This window comes from Ptychodera flava, unplaced genomic scaffold (genome assembly GCF_041260155.1).
Source record: "Ptychodera flava strain L36383 unplaced genomic scaffold, AS_Pfla_20210202 Scaffold_29__1_contigs__length_4469600_pilon, whole genome shotgun sequence".
Lineage (NCBI taxonomy): Eukaryota > Metazoa > Hemichordata > Enteropneusta > Ptychoderidae > Ptychodera > Ptychodera flava.
The window spans coordinates 4,092,381-4,112,641 of NW_027248351.1; the positions used below are offsets into that span (position 1 = coordinate 4,092,381).

A 20,261-nucleotide genomic window follows, 5' to 3' on the forward strand; every position below is an offset into this window, starting at 1 on the left:
AATCAGACAAGCAACGATGGATGATGAACAACTGAGGTTAGTACTAGAATATACAAGCCTAGGATGGCTAAAACGAGCAAAAGAAGTGCCAGACGAAATTCAACAATACTACTCAGTGAGAAACCAGCTTTCATTGAATGATGGCAAACTCATCTATCAAGACAGAATTGTCATACCAACCACAATGAGAGAAGAAGTCCTAGTGAAAATACACGAGGGACATCAAGGTTTGAACAAATTCTGTGAACGAGCAATCCATGCAGTGTGGTGGCCAGGCATCACCAGCTATATCAAAAGAAGGATAGCTAACTGCAATTTCTACATGGAAAATAAAGCACACAGCGAAAGGAGTCAATGATGGCAAAACCATTTTCAGAGAGATCATGGCAGAAAATAGCTGTCGATCTATGCTATCTCAACAAAAAGAAATATATTGTCGTCATGGACTACTACAGCAGATACTTAGAAATCATACATATGACAAGTACAACCAGCGAACAAGTAATTGGAAAACTGCAAAATCTGTTTGCCCGATGGGGAATTCCAGAAGAAATATTCTCCAACAATGGTCCGCAGTTTTCATCAGCAGAGTTCCAAGAGTTCGGCAGAAAGTATCGATTTCGATGCACCACATCTAGTCCACATTACCCACAATCCAACGGGGAGGCAGAAAGTGGAGTACGCATCGCAAAGAAAATCCTAAAGCAAGATGACGTATTTCTTGCATTAATGAGCTACAGAGCAACTCCAATAGCAGCAACCGGCATGAGTCCATGTCAACTGATGATGGGACGCCAAATTCGTACCACACTGCCTACAATAGCAGCAAAACTAGAGCCAAGACAACCTGACTTGGAATTAGTCAGAGCTGCAGATAAAAAGGTAAAAGGTGCATACGAGCGATCATTCAACAAAAGACACGGAGCCAAAAGTTTGCCAGAGCTGTTACCTGGAGACAACGTCCAAGTGAAATTGGATGGAGAAAAAGGATGGAAAACTCCAGCCAGGGTACTGCAAGCGGGTACAGCACCACGCTCATACATTGTGCAAACACCAAGAGGTACTCTGAGAAGAAACCGAAGACAACTACTATTTGTGTCAAGGCCAGACAAAACAGAGAGGAAGACCTTGGATCTATCAATGTTTGACAACGATGAGTCAGCAGTTCCAGTTACACCAACCCCAGTAGAGAAGTCAACGCCCACAGTGGAACAAAAACAACAACCGGTTGAAAATATCTCACTGCCTATGCCAGAAGCTCAGGGAAAACAAACAGATGTAATCAGAACCCGGAGTGGAAGAGCAGTTAAGAAGCCTGTGAGATACTACGATGAATACTGTTAAGTAGATAGCAACCAGATTGCCTTGTGCGGGGCAGAATAATCCCCAGGCAACTGTTCGATTAGGATCGTCCACCCCTAAGTCTAGTTAGGCGAACCTATTTAGTAGAATAGAAATTTTGCAAATAGGACGACAATCGACATTAGAAAATTTATTGACAATTAGACAAGGACAGAACAACGTATTGACCATTATGATTGGATGACGAACACTGTTCAAAGTGAACTCAAAAGAAAGGGAGATGTCTTGAGTTACTGAGAGTTACCATGACTACAATGCTAATCAGTACTAGTATCAGATTACTTTACATAAGACTACATGTGACAGCGACACGTTGGTAGTTAGTCGACAGTCAATTGAGTTGTGTACATAGCTTTCGTAGAGCTAGTAATAAATGTATTGAAAACGACATCGAGCCTCGTCGTATTTCATGACACTGATGTAAGTGGTCAAGTTGCCAAACTGAAATAATTTTATGAAGCCTCTGCTAATAACTTCAAACATCTAGTACAGGGTGACATGACATATTTTTCAACGCATCGACGCCCACTGACATTCGTGAATGAGGAGAATCTGTAAACACTGTCTCACTATTATGTAATATAAGGATCACTCGAACGCATGTACACTATTAATACAAATATGTATGTGAAAAAAAATCACGGATTCTGAGTGATTACATGAATGGTTTTGGGTTATATGAAATTTTAGATACTGTGAACGATACCCAAGGTATACAATTTTTCAGAGCACGGCCCAAATTTGAGAAAAGCCCGAATTCAATCATTTGGGTTATTCTCAGTGGTTAGTTGACCCCGTAAACTAGTGTGCGTCACGGACATTGATACCATAATCGCACTTGCCGGATTGCCGTTCAAAGGTCAACTTTAGAGATGGAACTAATGTTCTGCAAAATTAATATAATTCCACGGAATTATGAAACTCTGTCATCTTACTTATTCCATAGCAGTTATTAACGAGAGGTAAATTACATGTTAAAGATAGTTTTATAGAGAGTGGGTTAAGTTCAATGTGGATGAACCAAGCAATTTCAAATCTATTAAGGTAAAATGCGCCTCGAGGACAGCGAGTGAGACTCACAATTCTTTTCTGATCTACAACTTTTGGGTTCATTTTAAAGCTCTTGGTGTAGGAAAAACTTTTCACAGGCTTAATTTTTCGAAAATCGAAAATAGTTTTTTATTCCATAGAGTTAACACAGGGATGGCGGCCATTTTGAATTTCGAATATCGGTAACTTTTGGTAATTGGTTTCTCTGCTACCAAAATTAGCACGGGAACCCCGATTTTTATTCTTGATTTTGAAGGAGTATGGTTGAAATATTCATTTAGGAAGTTTGAGCGAAAGTTTCAGTCTATCACTTTGGAAGTGCATACTACCTTAAGATCAATATATTGCGTAATTCATTCAGAAAGGTTGCCCCTCCAAAGTTTGACCTTTGAACGCAAGGGCCGCGATATGAGAATAGCCCAAATAATTGAATTGGGGTTTTCGTCAAATTTATGCCGTGCTCTTGAAATTGTTTTAACTTGGGTATCATTCACAAAATCTTAAGTTTCATTTAACCCAAAACAGTTCGTGTAATCACTCAGTAATAATCCGTGTTTTCACACATATATTTGTAATAGTGGATATGCGTTCAAGTGATCCCTATATTACATAATTGTGAGAGAGTGTTAACAGATTCTAATCATCCACAAATGTCAGTGGGCGCCGATGTGCTGCTGAATAATATCTGTAATGTCACCCTGCCATGGCTGTTTGATTATTTTAAACTGCAGAGGCTTCATAAAATTAATTCGGTTTGACAAACTTGACCACATACATCAAATAGGTACTCTCCTCGGTCACACTTAGCATAGCATACACCTAACGGGACACAAGCGCGAGGAGTACGTGTTCACTGTACAGTAAAATAGATACCCTTTTTACTGGGCTTGCTCCAAATTTTGGTCATATTATACCTTTGTAATAGGTGATATGAACGCGGATCCAAGAAAACATTTTGGTCAGGAAACTTATCTCTTTTTGTAACGAAAACAATTATGTTATTGCTGACCTGAATATATTGGGTCAAGGGAATAGTTCTAGTATTTTTACTTACAAAAGCATAGCGCATGGGACAACCTATTGGCTTGACCACTGTATTTGTACACAAGCTTCGTATAATTTGATCTCGAAAATTCAAGTCATTGATGATTTCTTTTCTTCTGACCACCTGCCAGTTTTGCTTGACCTTGCATTTAGTATGCAGCCTATCGATGCGTCAATCTCTAGTGACACCTGCTCCCAAAGGACTTGGGCAGGTATTGATTGGTCAGCTTTGAGTGAGGACATTATCAATGACTATACCGTTAAATCTGGTCATTATTTGTGTACAATAGTTCCACCAATCAGAGCTTTGTTATGTAAAAACTGCAACTGTAATGATCCATCCCATAGTCAACAAATTTCGACATATTATAATTCTATTTGTAATGCCTTGACAAAAGCGAGTAATGATGTATTTCATAGTAGTAAATCAAAAAGTTACAATCCCATACCGGGTCGGAATGATATGGTGAAAGAAGCCCACAAAACTGCTCGCCATGCCTATACGATGTGGAATTCTGCTGATAAGCCACACTCTGGTCCAATTGCTGATTATATGCGTCGAACTAGATCGATATTTAAATATTCATTGAGAAACTGCAAGCGGGCTGAAGCCAGCAAACGTGCAGATGGTATGGCGAAAGCTCTTTTAGAAAATGACCATCGGAATTTTTGGGCCTCAGTTGCCCAAGTTAATCACAAAAAGACACCTTAGCAACATGTGTAAACAACATAAAAGTGAACAGAATATTGCAGATATGTGGGGTTCACATTTCAAAAATCTGATGAACTCTGTAAATAATCCAAAACATGACGCATTTGTACAAAACGCATTAATGTCTATCTCATATACAGCTGATATGTCAATTACAGTTGATGAAATTCGTCGCATTATTGATAACCTTATAATTGGGAAATCCCCTGGTCTAGATGATCTTAGTGCTGAACACTTGTGTTACGCACACACCAAATTGATTGTCCATCTGAGTCTTTGCTTTTCGTCAATGATGGTTCATGGGTTTGTGCCTGAAAATCTGACAAATGTTGTTATTATTCCGCTGGTTAAAGACAAAACCGCTGATCTCTCGCACAAAAATAATTACCGTCAAATCGCTTTGACAAGCGTGTTTTCTAAGGTTTTGAACGGGCTCTTCTCGATAGGTGTGAAAACTATCTCACAACATCAGACAATCAGTTTGGTTTCAAGAAAATGCATGGTACAGAAATGTGTATTTTCCTTTTAAAGGAAACCATTAGATATTATAAGCTTAATGGCAGCTCAGTGTTCGTTTGTTTTCTTGACGCTGAAAAGGCCTTTGACAGGGTGAATCATGGGACACTTTTGAAAAAATTAATCGACAGACATATTCCGCTTTACATTGTTCGGCTACTACATTTTTGGTACGCATCTCAACGTTTTTGCATTCGCTGGGGGAAATCAATATCATCCTTCTTTACAGTTACTAATGGGGTCCGTCAAGGGGGAATCATGTCACCACTTCTTTTAATGTTTATATTGATTATCTTAATTACTCTTTGACTAGTTGTGGTGTCGGCTGTGAAGTTGGAGGAGTTGTTTTAAATAACTTGTCATACGCTGATGACATGTGTCTGCTTGCACCTTCAATTAAAGGCTTAAGAAAACTTGTTAAAATTTGTGAGCTCTATGCCATAGATCATGATATTGTATACAATGTGTTAAAGACCAAGTGCATGTGCTTTACATCGGTCAACAAACTAAGTAATATTCCTTCGGTCATACTTAGAGGGCACACAATAGACTTTGTCTCTAAATTTACTTACCTTGGTCATATTTTTACTTACGATCTTAAAGATGATGACGATATTGCCTCTCAACGAAGGGCATTGTGCGGTCGTTCAAATTTGCTCTTACGAAAATTTAGCAGGTGTAGCTCAGCTGTTAAATTGCGGCTTTTTAATGCTTTTTGCAATAATATTTATGGTGTACAATTATGGTGTAAATATAAGTCTTCCTCAATTCGTAGCATTCATGTTTGTCATAACAATGCACTTCGAAGGCTACTGAGCCTCCCACGAATGGCTAGTATTACAAATCGTTTGTCATTCTTAGTATGAATAATTTCTCCGTTTTGAGGAGAAAAGCTGTGTAAAGCTTTGTTTGCCGACTTCAGCATTGTGAAAACGAGCTTTTAAAAGTGTTATGTAAATCTGACATGTTTTATTCTGGTCTACAATGGCATTGGCAAAGTTTGCTCCACCGCTGAATTTTATTGTTTTTTAATGTCAGAATTTAATGCTGTGTCTTTCGCTTTGTGTATTGTTACTGTCTGCTTCATTTCTGTACTTTTTTAACTATGGACGATTTTTAATAATTTGTCTGAAATAAAACCTAATAATAATAATAAATATCAAAAACATTAGTAAATTGAAGGGGGAAAAAGGTAACTGCTGCCTAGCAAAGCCCAGCGACGGGGGCAGTCATCTTCTCCTAAAAATTTTACAGCAACTCCAATCGACTGGGACCATAGACCCTAATAGAGGGTCGATGCTGTGACATAGGAAAGGCCCGGTAGGTCCTACACACTATTTATAAAAGGAGAACGTACTAACTGAATTTGTCGTCGCACCGAACGTACTCCGCATTTGCATATTCTTTTTTTTTCCGCACCAGAAAATACACCTCATTTGCATCTTAGTTTTTTTTCTCACAAAGTTCTGGTTTTGTCCCGCCAGAACGAACTAGTTTTTTTCCGCACTGCACATACTCATCATTGCAAGTAGTAGAGTAAGCGTGGACAACTGGGATTAATAAGAATTTTTACACCCATTTTATTCATTTATCTACATGAAGCGAAGGAAAATTTAACCATCCATGTAACTAAAGTATGACCCTGACCTATATACGAACTCACGCATGCGCAGCAGTGCATTGTCCTGTACTAAGCGGGCCTGCTGAGCATGTTTATACACGTTCCGAAGGTGTACGGGAAATTCCGTGTGAGTCATCACCATCAAACTAGCCTATATAAAGGAGCTTTTTTTACACCGTTGTCAGTCCGGCAGGCCGGTTGCGGAGTCTAGCTGATGTTGAACACGAGAGTTCCTATCGGGGCGAACTTGTTCACCCGATAGATAAAATTTTAGTAATTTCCTCTGAACTTAAAATGTGACGGAAGACCATTACTTCAAAATAATATGAGACGTTTCAGATGAATGGTACTGATATCTAAAGTGTTCACTCTTTTATCTCTACGTACAAATGTAGTTCCTAAGTCGTTCTCTATTCTATTCCCACCAACAAAACATTCAATACTCATTTCCCCTCCCCGATCTTTATCGATACTTATGATAATATCACAAGTTGTTCTGTTATCTGTTTTCATAGCATAATATCCAACCAAATCGTCAAATTCATCTCCGTAGCTAACTTTACACATCTAATGAGAACTGTACCATGTTGAAGTATTTTCATATTATCAGTCATCTGTTGATTTACTGTCTGTAAAGTGAGAACAGCTGCCTCATCACCACACTTTTAAGACCCAGTTTCTTTAAAGTTGTGTCCCAAAATAATCTAACTGGAACTCCGCTAGCTGTATACGAGCAATAATTCTCCCCCTCGTTTATCCACCTTCTTAGTGTATTATCTGCCTTCATTATTGTATTAAGAGGACTAATTTTAAGGTGAATCGGTATACCAAGAAGTGCAATGTATGGATTCGTAGGAGTAAGCCAACTACGAAAATCTAACAATTTATATTTGTTTACATTGCTATCAAAATAAATCACATTCGGAGTTCCTGGTGGTTCAGCAACACCTCCTGCAATTTCACTACCCAATATATCTAAGATGTTACGCGGCACATTATAAGGCATGAATTTCTGACTAGCCGAATCCCATGTCAGAGCAAAAGGAGTAGAATCATTCGAAGCCTTTGTGGCGTCAATTACAGTTTCATCAATGTCTTTAAGTTCGGAAAATTCTACAGCATGTTCGTGGGGTGGCGCCGCGGCATTGGCTAAAACGAAATATTTTTCGCGGTCTTTATAACGAAGGACGTAATCCTTATTATGATTAGCAGCCATCTTAGTATTATTGTTAACTTTAACATCACTCAGATCTTCAAGCTCAAGATTTTGCATACGAATTGTACCTAGACCGAAGCCACTTGGATCAGACATACTCCGTAGGGACCTATATACAGTGAAAATTAAAATAATACCTTGTAATATACAATACACAGTCATGGCTTCAGCAATAGGAATGACAGTTCTCGGTGCTGTATTAAATGCAACGGCATTCACAGGAGGAAATATTATCGGACAAAAGCTTTCTGGTAATGGTGATGCTCTTATTGAAGAGAAGGTCCGACATGATAAAGCATTAGAAAAATTTGAACATGATCGCAACGTCTGGTCAGAAAAAAGATTACTACAGGCTGACTGGGAAAGAGAAAATCAGGCAAAGGACGCACATGCTGCGGCAGAATTAAGAGATACAGATGCAGAAATCCTGGAAGAAGCAGAAGCGGTGCAAAGCAACTCTACGTCAAGTCCAGCGCAAGCGTTAGTGCAATTCTCAGATTATTATCAACCCAGTCCTGAGCAAAAGAAATATGAAATGATATATATTGCTGGAGGATTGGTCGTGGGATGGTTTATCTTCCGATAGGGTTCCTTCGGAACGCACCGGTAGGGCCCCGCTTCAGGACTACTACAGCAATTCAATACAAAAGCTAATTGGCCAGTTATTGAAATCGATCATGTTCCCATCCTGATCTGTTATCCAGATACGCATTGAATTCATGTAATCTCCCCTTTTCTCAATGGCATAGAAATTGCTCCGTTTTTAAAATCGTAAGTAACCTTTTCACTTATTTCTCTCGTATCCCGGATGGGAAGTGTATTTGTAAACAGTTCGATACTTTCCCCTGTATGTATCCTCCGGAGGCACCCGAACCAAATGAAACATAATTTCCAGTAACATCGACTACATCTGAATGAACTATATATTTAGTGACTGTTAAGAAATCCACTTTCTTCGGACTCATAGTACTTTTTATAACTGGGTTGTCCTCAGGTTTATCTGAAAAGCCGACTACGTTGGCGAAGCTACCTGTGGCATTGAAATAGACTTTAATATCTTTAGCCAAAGTTAGATAAACATGGTTTGTCGGCAGATGTTTTTCAAAATAATTTTTTGCTTCAACCCGATTGCTTTGTTTAACGTATCGATATTGTAGTTACCTGGACGTATTGATTTAGTCTTCTTCGGTTGGTCACCTTCTTGATATTTTATTACATTATTCGTCGATGTTATGTTATGCCATGAATTATATAGTCCGCACTCTAGCAGTCTTATCTTCGTAAACTGTGTCGTGTCAATGCAAGGGTAAAAATTAACAGTGACTTGTTCACCTGTTTGGCTTTCAATCCAAATGATCATTGTTGTGCGCTGTATATATTACTAAGTATAAATGTTCGATGAATATTATTCCGAAGGTGCCCATTACGAAGTATAAGGTTCTGCAGGAATAATATTTTTCTGTTCAAGGAGATCTTTGGTTGCTACCGCGGCAGCAGTCGCACCGCCTAATTTTGCCAATCGAGTCAATTTGGACGACTTGGATCGCCCATATCCATTTTCAGAAATTTGCTGGAGATCATAAGATATCCCATCGCAAGTCCTGCGATTACAATACCATCGTACATTGTGTTTACAACTGTTTTAATATCCATGATTGCTGACTAGTATATAAAATAAAAAATAAAAATAAAAAATATGGGGAGTTAATCCATCTCATACAATGTAGAGGAGCTGGAAACCTCTCCCTCCCCCTCCCCCTCCCCCTCCCCCTCCCTCCGTCGGAACTGTTCTGGATGGAGCTGCTACGTGCTCTGTTTTTTTCGCTTTCTGAAGCGGTTCCCGCGGTTTCCGGGGAGGACAGGGGGTTATGCCGAGCACGCCCCCAATATAGTCCTAATGCAGTCAATGAAACTCCCACAATTCCTAAAACAAGATAACATTTATTATACCATTTATTATCACACTGTTCTTTCATTATAGGCGGTAGGTGTATACAGTTTGCTTCAGTCGCTACCGCATCGCTATCCCCCCCCTCCCTCCCTCCCCCTTCATTGCTTGGCGTTTCTTCTCCTTGTTTTGCCTGTTCCATTCCGCTAATCGCTTGCCCGCAGCAACCCTCCCTGGATGCTTCGGCGGTAACGTCACTTTCTCTATGTTGCGCTGTGTCGGAGTCGGGAAGGTCGTCCCTGACGGAGTCGTTTCCGGTGTGGCCCGTCGTCGGCGGGGCTTCTGACGGAGTCCCTGGCGGAAGCGTTTGCTGAGTCGGCGAAGTTGAATCCATTTATTTCAGTACTATATTAAACCGATTTTTTTAAAATTTAAATGTTTACCCGTAATTAAACCGGTGGAAATTAGAGCAATCAGGGGCCCCCATGTGTACGCTATCCATCCTGATAATCGTTTTATTTCACTGTTTAGAATAAAATCCTTTTTAAGATCAGTGGCATAGTTATCTCGGTCATCAATTGGAACTACCTGACTGATTGCACGGGTCCTAGATCTATGAAACTTTGAGTGATGGTATCACTTATAAGAGAACTGTATTTCGCTTCATAGACTTTAAAGGCTCGTGTTATGAATTCATCTTTCCACGTTTCCACTTCTCTAACTGAAATCTCCTTACCAAAAAATAACTTGCTTTGACCACTTGCGATGACACAGAGTATTTTTTCACGTTTCGTCTCTATTATGGATCGAGCGTCTGAAGGTAGTTCCGAAGACCTTCGGAACGCGTATTTGCCGCTGCCGATGACTTTATTAAATTCTCCATTGTTTGCAGTATGTTATCTATTCTTAGTAAAAAATAAAAAATTCGTTTAAACCTGAATCCGAAATATAATATTAACATAGTCTGGAATGTTAGTACCCCTAACAGAACCGTACCGATAGGGATTCCGACAGGGATTCCGGGAAAATTCTCCTCCATTTAAATCTATATGTATATAGAAACACGAATAATGAGTACAGACTTATTCCCAGTTGCTTTTCAATTGAATAAGACGAGCGTACCGACAGTACAGCATGCTGATACCCCCCCTCCCAAACCGGACGGGGGAATAAAACCTATTCTCATGGACTTAGAAATATATGTAACGCCGACAGATAAATTTACTTTTCATCCACGGGATATATTTAAAGATAACGTAATCACTCATCGATCAGCGAAAGAAAGTAATGTCTGGCTGGGCGGGCCAAACATGAAATACTGGGACCAGCAATTAAATTTCGCCGTATGGTGCAGCACTACTGGTTGTGGTATATCATTCGCCCATCTCTTTGATAAGAAATTTCCGCCCCAAATACGATCATTCTGCCGTTTCCATGTATACTTTACAATACGTCGTATCCTTCACGAAATGGGCGTTGCACTTCCAGACGACCCCCTCCCACCTTCAAAGCGGGCGACAATCCGTACAATCTCGTTCAATATGAACTTCTCTGTACAGAATTTGGAAATATAAGTCCAACGAAGTCCGACTTTCGTTATCGAAAAGGTCAAAATAAAGGTCTTGGTTATGGATATGAATATTACACTAATCGTGGCCCTGTTCGACAGCCAAAAGCGATATACAACGGTCGGGACTTTTTCCTCTCCGCCGACGGAGGCGTTTTCTATACACATACAATTTTTGGAAAGAAAAAACATGTACTGCCCGACAAAGACCGACCGCACTACTATTTCTTCCGAAATGATGGATCGGAGGGACAATACAATAGTTTCATTCCTCTGAAGGGAGACTCAGGATTGACAAAGGCCGGTCTCGCTCGCCTGAATGAAAGCCTTGAAGCCTACGTATATTGCATACTTGGCGCACAAGCAAATATTCGTAGTACCATAGTGGGTGATACTGGCAGTGCACAGCAAGTCCGAAAAGAATTCGGTGTTCTCCTCGAAGATGAAATTCGCAATACCGACAAAGTAATTAGTTATAGGCGATATCAAGACACAATAATGAATACTGGTGTCAAACTTGATATGGCAGTTTCACCCAATTTACTCTCTTACCGTCTGAGATGGTCATCCTTTCAGGCCCGGCGATCTCAGGTTATAATAATGAATTGCAATACGCTACAGAATCTATGTCCTTCGGGGGTGAATGGTGATATAAACACGGAAGTTCGAGAAAGTGCTATACATGAGATGGAAGGAGGGGAGGAGGGGGGGGATCCCGTGAAGTGGCAGGACGAGCCCGGAGAGTCACCTCACAATGACACGACTCGGTCCCCGAAGGCCCTTCGGAACGCTTCGGAACGGCAGCAGCAGTGACCGGCGCAGACCCTATTCATGAATATGGTAAAATTGGTTTGTTATCTTTAGCAATATTCATTACATTAATGTACAGTATATAGATCCGATGTATGCAACCGTGCCATTCAACATGATTGTAACTGGACCGACAAATTCTGGCAAAACGGAATATGTAATGGATCTCCTCACCGGTCCGTACCTAGGAAAATTCGAATATATAGTTTTCATTTGTCCGACATTCATGAACAATAAAACGTATAATAAAAGATTCATTTTCACTGATGACAATGTGTTTGTGTTTCCAGTCGGACTCGATGCTGTGGATGATACACTAGCCTTCGTACGTAACGAATGGGTCGGTACAAACACTTTAATAGTACTCGACGACTGCGCCGCGTCCAAAGATATGAAGAAGCGCAGTGACGTTTTAGTCAAACTTGGTTTCAGCGCAAGACACGACGGACTATCTGTCTGGGTTCTGACTCAGCAATATACTAGTATTAGTAAACCATTTAGGGAAAACATACAGATGTTAGTACTTTTTACACACCGAGCAAGACAGACAACAAAACTATTATTAAAGAATATGGAATGGAGGTGTCAGAACGGGAGGCCACGGACCTGGTCAGACAATTGAAAAGTAGGCCATTCAGTAAACTAGTATTTCATTTACGGCATCCGTACGACATAAAATTTTTCGTATAATATAGCAATTATGGAAGCTGAAGCCGAAGGTGACAACACCGAAGGCACTCTTAGAGAATTATATTACAACCCGAAAACTGGTTTTGGAGGTGTACAAAAATTATATGACGCAGCACGCGCCAGCGGACTAAAAGTTACTAAGAAAGAGGTACAGGACTGGTTAAAAACTCAGCTAACTTATAATCTACATAAACCGGTACCTCGTACTCGTGGTGGTGGTTCGGGCGGGAGGCGCGTTTTCGTAACATCGGTGGACGAGTTTTGGCAGGCTGACCTCGTGGAATTCCCTCCCCCGTTCGCAAAAGAGAATCGTAACATTCGATACATGCTAACAGTAATCGATGTGCTAAGCAAATACGCATGGGCCAGGCCGATACAGTCAAAAACGGCTGATGATACGTTACAGGCGCTACAAGACGTGATTAAGAAATCCGGGAGAAGGCCCGACAAACTTCAGACAGATGAGGGGCGGGAATTTACTAATCAGAAAATGCAGGGGTGGTTGGAGGAGTCTTCCATTCACTGGTTTCACACCTACAGTGACAAAAAAGCTAGCGTCGTTGAACGTTTTAATCGGACGCTTAAGACGATGATGTGGAAATACTTTACATACAGACAGACACGTGAATGGCTTTCTATTCTACCCCACCTTCTCGAGAATTACAATAACACCGTACACGGAAGTATCAAAATGAAACCCAGGGACGTAACAGAGGAGAACGATTGGCAGGCATTTTATACACTATTCGGTCCTGAGTTGGCAGCCGGGGGAGCCAACCCTGAATTCAAGCCGGGAGAACGGGTTCGAATTACAAAATACAAGACCACTTTTAAGAAAGGGTATTTACCAAATTGGACAGAGGAGATTTTCGTGTGTTTCAAAAGTTGTGTACGCAGCTGGCTTGGAACACCACCAGTTTACAAAATAAAAGATCTGAATGGAGAGGAAATACTCGGCACTTTCTATTCCGATGAACTTCAGAGCGCACCTTCAGAACGCGACGAGCTGTACAGAGTAGAACGAATTTTGAAGACGAAAAAAATTAGAGGAAAGAAATATTATCTGATAAAATGGAAAGGTTATCCAGAAAGTTTCAATAGTTGGGAGCCGGAGGAAAATGTTATTAGAACTTCGTAAGTTCCTGTCCATGGTACTTGTCAAGTACTACGTAAGTTCCTGTCCATGGTACTTGTCAAGTACGTAAGTACTAACGTAAGTATTTACGAAAGTTATTCAATAAGTACCATGGAAAAAGTCTTAATTTCTTGAAAGCCGAAAGTGTCAGTTTACCACCCCACTTCCACCCCCCACCTGGCCAAGTATTTATCATGTACTGTCGTAAGTAATGTTCACTTACTGCATCTTTTTCGGCCGTATGTGGATGAGGTGGTACCCCTCAGTTCCTGAACATATTAAGTTTGCAAGATCTTCAAAACGACTTCTCATGTTGCCATAGTCCGTTCTTTCGAGTCCCCCTTTTTCAGCTTTATCTATAAGTTCTGGTTGAAGTATAATGTACACAACTGACATGAGCCATAGACAAGTAACTTCAAAGTCCGGTGTTACAGAACCGTAGGGTTTCATAATGTCAAGTGCTCGTAGGTCAAACGAAGCATTATAAGCACACACAGATTCACAAGCGTTAAGAAGTTTGTGTAGGTTCTTTAGTGAGACTCGAGGTTGTTCTAGTTGTTCTTGACCAGGTGGGAAGTATGCTTTTTCAAGTTCCTCCTCCTTGAAACCGTCTATTAAAAATCCCTGGCTGCCGCTATCGCGTGCCGAAGGGCTGCCCCATGCAATTCCAAAGTCAAAAGCTCGTGGATATTCTACTGGTCCGACTGTCTCGGTATCAATTGTTGGATTAAGTATATTCTTGAGAACGAGGGGGGTAAGAGCGTTCCGAATTACCAAACATGGAGCCTGTAGTCGTGGCAAATTTCTAAGAAAGTCTGTTTGAACTTAGTTGTGAATCTCTTCTAGTTCTTCTAAGGCGGTACCGGTTATTTCGTACGACCTGGCTCGAGTCAACACATTCCGCCTGCAATAATCCCAAGGCATATCTTTGAATATGATAATGAAACTGGGTAATGGTCAAATGCTCTAGAAACAATCTTTTTTTCTCCGACTCCGTGGAAACGCCCCGGATTCGAGAAAAAGTCAGATGTTGAATTATGGAAGAGTCACAAATAATGTATTGTTCTGAAGGGAGGCCCCCCTCCCCCTCCCCCTCCCTCCTCCTCCAGCCTGACATTGTAAACTAAGCGTATGTTCTATAAACTGGTTCTGAAAATCAGCAATCGAAACGGGGGAGCGCCCATTATAAAAGTCGGCAATGTTGCTGGAAAAACTAGTGTCAAATTCTGGTACGTGATACACCTCCGGTCCCTCCGCCAAATTTACTGCATCGTAACTCTTACCACTTCCAGTTGGTCCATTTATGAATATGTATGACATTTTGGTGATACTATATCATAGAAATTTTTTTAAATTTTTTTTTTATTAAGATATATACGATAAGACAATGACAATCCTTTCTATTTCAGATGCAATAAAAATACTTGAAACCGGAGAAAACATCAAAATTGATGATGGAGGCAAATTAGTATTTGGTGAATATGTAGATCCTTTCATATACGTAGACAGTGAGCTAGAAGTAGTTTTCAACATCGGACTTAAGTACGGTTCGGGAGGAGATCCTGCTACATGCGATGGGGTGTGTGTCAGTTGGCAACTGAGTCTTCAAAAGTTTACCGATTTAATAGTATTCCGTACCTTAGGTGAAAGTTTCGATGCAAGAACTGCTAAAAGTTATGCTGAAAGCCTGGCCGCTCACTCCAAGAATACTATCGGAACCGTCACCGAAGGGAATCCTATCGGAACGACCTGCGGATTTTACAATCCATCTAAAGTGTATCAGAAGCGAGGGAGCGAGGGGCCTCAGCCGGGCATGAGGTATTTTAAATTCATTTAAAAGAGGGAGAGGGAGAGGGAGAGGGGCTCACGATTTCGCTACATGTATTGATATGGTTCAAGAAATTGACTGCGGTTTTAAAACAGTGAGTCCGTTACTACCAGTCCGAGAAAATCCTGCTATTGTACCTCGTAATATCCGAAAAGGTAGTAAGATAGAATTCTTAGCATTTAAACCGCGATTAAGTAAGCGTGGCCTTTCTTTCACTGTTGAGAGATTAATATTTTGTGCTGCGCCTAATAAACCAGAAATTCAAGATGTGGAAGAACTAGTCGACTTAGAAAGATTAGGTGAGATATATAAACAAATAAATGCTGACAAAAATATTATAGTGGATTTTGATGACCTATCATAGAATAATTATTTTTCATTTTAAAAAAATTTTTAGGATAGTATATATGTCATAAAGATGGGCCGTCGATTACATACAGCATTCAAGGGAGCAGTTTTACGAAAAGAATTTCCTGAAGTCAAGCGAGTCAAGGATATCGGGGAGCTGGTGGATATTGAAGGTATGGTTAAAGGGGCCGGAAAGATGTACTCTGTTTATACCGAAATGGAAGTCAAATTATCGGATCCGAAAACTGGTAATACACAACCGCGTCATTGTATGTTAAATTAAATGATACATACACAAAAGATGTAAGAGGATCGGGATTGGATGTGGGGCAACAATTAATAGATCGCTACGATCGTATGCTTGATACAATTGAAATGTTGAGGGTTCTGGTCTCGTTCTCGAGGAGATACTTAATTTTAAAGTAATTCTAGTAGAAGTTTTACTCGGGGCTGGGGCTCCTACGGGAACGGAACGAGTCCAACTTCCCGGATGGTTAAAAAATAAGCATTGTGTTAGCGATCTGGTGCTACCTTCGGGCAGCGAGAATTGTTTTCAATACGCCATCGTAGCAAGTATAAAGTTGAGCGATCCGGAGTTTCGTGAAAAGAAATGTGGTCAGGTAAGGAGAAAATGGAATACGTACGCCCCTTTATGGCTGACTACTGTTGGGAAGGTATTCCCTTTCCTACGCCCGCCGATCTGACTGTATTCAAGCGCTTCGAGCAGCAAAATCCAGGCATCAAACTTCAAGTATTTCAGATCTATGAAAATGATCCCGCTCCCCCGTCCGACATAACTGTGTTATATAGTGCCCCTGGCGGAGCCCCTGACGGAACCGTTCCGATAAGGGAAGGTGAAGCCCGTTCCGAAGGCGGAGCCCGTTCCGAAGGTGATAGGAATCAAATAGCAAATATCTTACTGATAGTTGGCGAAGACGGCGGCCGTTCTCACTTCGTACCAATTACTGCGGAAAATCGCCTTCGTAATTCTCGTACTAATCGAAAGAATGAGCGCAGACGGAAGTGTATTTGTATGGTTTGTAAAAGAGGTTTTAAGTCAACAGAAGAATTAGAAAAACATCAGGTATACTGTGGAACAGACACTGCCCAGCCAGATTTTCCTAAGGAAGTGTGTCAATTTGAAGGACATCGGAAGAAGGTTCCTTCTCCCTACGTCGTCTATGCAGATACTGAGGCAATATTGAGAAGGGGACCGGCCGGCACATTCCAATTTGTCTTTCATATGTTATGGTGGAACGGGGGTGGGGCCCGGGCCGACCCACTGTTTATGGTAAAAGAACATTCACAGGTCTCTCCTGTGTTACAGAATTTCTAAAGGATATGAAAGAACGGGCCGAGTATTATTCGAAATCGTATTATTGGAAAATAATACCGATGAGGGATCCTTCTAATTACCGGCGCGACGGATGTGATCCAGTCTGTATTGCATGTGGAGAGCCGGCAGGATACCGAGTAGTGAAGGAGGAGGCGACCTTCTATTGCGAAGGATGCCGGCCGTCGAGAACCATTTCTATCTACTTTCACAACCTCAAGGGATACGATGGTTCTTTTATTTTGAAAGAATTACATGAAATCGACGCCGGAGGGGGACCAGAGCCTAAAATCATAGCTAAGACGAGCAATGGAGGAATTATGGGTCTCTCGAAAACATTTATTTTTCACGCCTCAATTGTTGTTGCCGGAGGGAAGAGGGAGATAAAGAGACGTTTCTTTTCTATAAAGTTTATGGACAGTGCTCAGCTGATGATGGGGTCATTGGCGAAGTTGGCAAAAACTGTGCCGGACCACGGATGGACGGCAGTACCACTTACGTACCCGGACATTCAAAGGGCGAAAGGTTTCTTCCCTACGAATATTTAGACTCGGTTGACAGACTGGGAGAGGACCAGCTCCCGGAGAGGGGGGAATTTTATAGCGAATTGACGGAAGAGGGGATTTCAGAGTCCGATTACGAACATGCATTAAGAGTATGGGATGAAGTTGGATGTAAGACGATTCGTGATTATATGGAATTCTATTGTGAGACTGACGTTCTACTTCTTGCAAATATATTCGAAAATTTCCGTGACACATGTTTAGAAGCGTACAAGTTAGATCCAGCCCACTATATGTCAGCGCCCGGCTTGACATGGGATGCTATGTTACTTTACACGGGTAATAAGTTTAAACTCATTCAAGATGCTGAGCAGATGACTTTCGTACAACGGGGAATTCGAGGCGGCATCAGCCAGTGTAATATTCATTATTTACAGACAAATCATCCGGCCGTCGCCGAAGGGGCTGGCCCCGCCGGCGGGAATACTTACGTTAGTTACGATCCAGAGAAGCCGGTGACCGAAATAAAATATCTCGATGCAAACAATCTCTACGGCTGGGCAATGAGTCAGGCAATGCCTACGGGCGGACTTCATTGGATGACGATGGAAGAGTGGGAGGAATGGGCCGCCGAGGGGGGAGCCGGCGGGGGCCGAGGCGGAGCGGGGGCGGAACGGGGGGCCGAGCTGGCGGAGCGTGGGGACCTGGTTCCACCTTTCCACCAAGTTTTCTAGAAGTAGACTTAGAATACCCAGCCGAATTACATGAAGAACACAGCGATTTGCCATTAGCGCCGCATCACTATGAATTTCCGAGGCAGGGCGGTCGACTGATTACAAGTGTGATGGATAGAGAGTCCTATGTCTTACACTACAAGTTGCTGGAATTCTATCTTCGGATGGGAATGAGATTGAAAAAGATTTATCGGGTGCTTGCTTTCGATGAAGCTCCATGTCTCGCGAAATATATAGACTTTAACACTAAAATGAGGACAAAGGGGAGGACAGATTTCGAAAAGAATTTCTATAAGCTGATGAATAATGCAATGTTCGGTAAGACAATAGAAGATGTTCGAAAGTACAGAGACTTTAAATTTGTTTCGGACTGGAACCCCTCACGGAACGGTTCCGATAGGGGCACGGATAGTGGACGTAAAAGATTCAGAAGTATAATCCAAAGATGAAACATATAACTTTCATAACTTCCGAAGAGGATGGTGATTCCTGCGACAGTGCCCTACTGGAACTGAAAACGGATGAGCATAGATATGTAAAACCAGTTTTCATCGGCGCCGCAGTACTGGAACTTTCTAAGCTGCTTATGTATGAGACGCATTACAATTACTTTCGGGTCAAGTTCCCTGGAATACGATTAGCCTACATGGATACTGACAGTTTTGTTTACAGTGTGCCGATCCCGAACGCCTCCCCGGACGGCTCACGCGTCAGCACTTTCAATGATATAGTTCGGGAAGATGTGGAAAAGAATGGTGAGAAGTCTATATATGATACTAGTGGGATGAGTGGGGCCATGGTGGCCCCCGATTTTCCGAAGATTAATAAAAAAGTGATAGGTAAATTTAAAGATGAGTTGAATGGTGAACCTATTCTTGATTTTGTCGGCATACGCTCGAAAGTGTATGCTTTTCGAACTCCAACTTCGGAGACGAAAAAAAATAAAGGGGTGAAAGATGTTTGTGTTAGAAAACATTTAAACTTTGAAGATTATAAAGATCTATTTGAAACTGGGAAGAAGCCGGAGCCGGCACAGTTTGTACAGTTTGTACGGAAAAAGGCTGGAGAAATCCGTAGTGAAAAGCGTAGTAAAATCATGATGGCGCCAAATGATATCAAACGTGTGCAGCTTATACAATCCAGACACGGGCGAATGGCTGGCAGAAACATGGCCGATAGGACGGACGACGGGTCATGTTTAAAATTGTAAAGACTTTAATCTACTATTTTCAATAGAGACTAGGGCATCACTGATAACATAAATGTGAGCAAATATATTGACATCGTGAGCGTCATCGCCAACCTTAATTGAGGTGTCTTTCTTCAGGATCTCAAGTTGAATTCCGTCCTTTGTGTTCATTACTTTTAAACCATTTCCATGAAACTCAATATCTTTAAAGCTACGCAGATCGATAAACAAACAGAATTTATTCTTCAAATAATCGACCTCATCTATATCAATTTCACACCAATCTTTATCTTCAGCAAAATACCGTCGCACCTCTTTCCAAAATTGTCTTGGTATCATCTTCTGAGCGTACACTTTGTTTGCAATGCCTTCAATCATTACAGACACAGATTCAATGTAGGGGTTAAAGAAAAATTCACTGTTCAGTTCTGCATGATACTGATTTTTAGTGAAGAGTATTGCGATACCTCTAATGCTACGTCGTGGTACATTTATATTTTCATTGATAACTGTGTCCGATTCTTTGAATGGGATTGTTCTAAAATAATGTATATGCTCGTAAAGGTAACTTTTTCCACCGTTGTAATAACCAGCAGTTGACCTCGCGAGTTCGGGGTCAGAAATTGTTTCGTATTCCATTTGAATGTTTTTAATTTATAATTGGCTGTAAAAATATTATTATAAGCGATAAGTAATTGTAAGATGGGTGCAAGCG

General features: G+C 41.1%; 1 protein-coding gene across 1 annotated transcript; it reads left to right on the forward strand.

Moving 5' to 3' along the window:
* Window positions 1-441: 441 nt before the first annotated feature.
* LOC139127153 (uncharacterized) lies at window positions 442-1,344 on the forward strand. The gene has a single exon (XM_070693073.1). The coding sequence runs from the start codon at window positions 442-444 to the stop codon at window positions 1,342-1,344; it is 903 nt and encodes a 300-aa protein (XP_070549174.1).
* The last annotated feature ends 18,917 nt before the right edge of the window (window positions 1,345-20,261 follow it).

Excerpts from the sequence above, each read along its gene's own strand:
- LOC139127153 (XM_070693073.1), top strand. The coding sequence starts at position 442 with ATGGACTACTACAGCAGATACTTAGAAATCATACATATGACAAGTACA.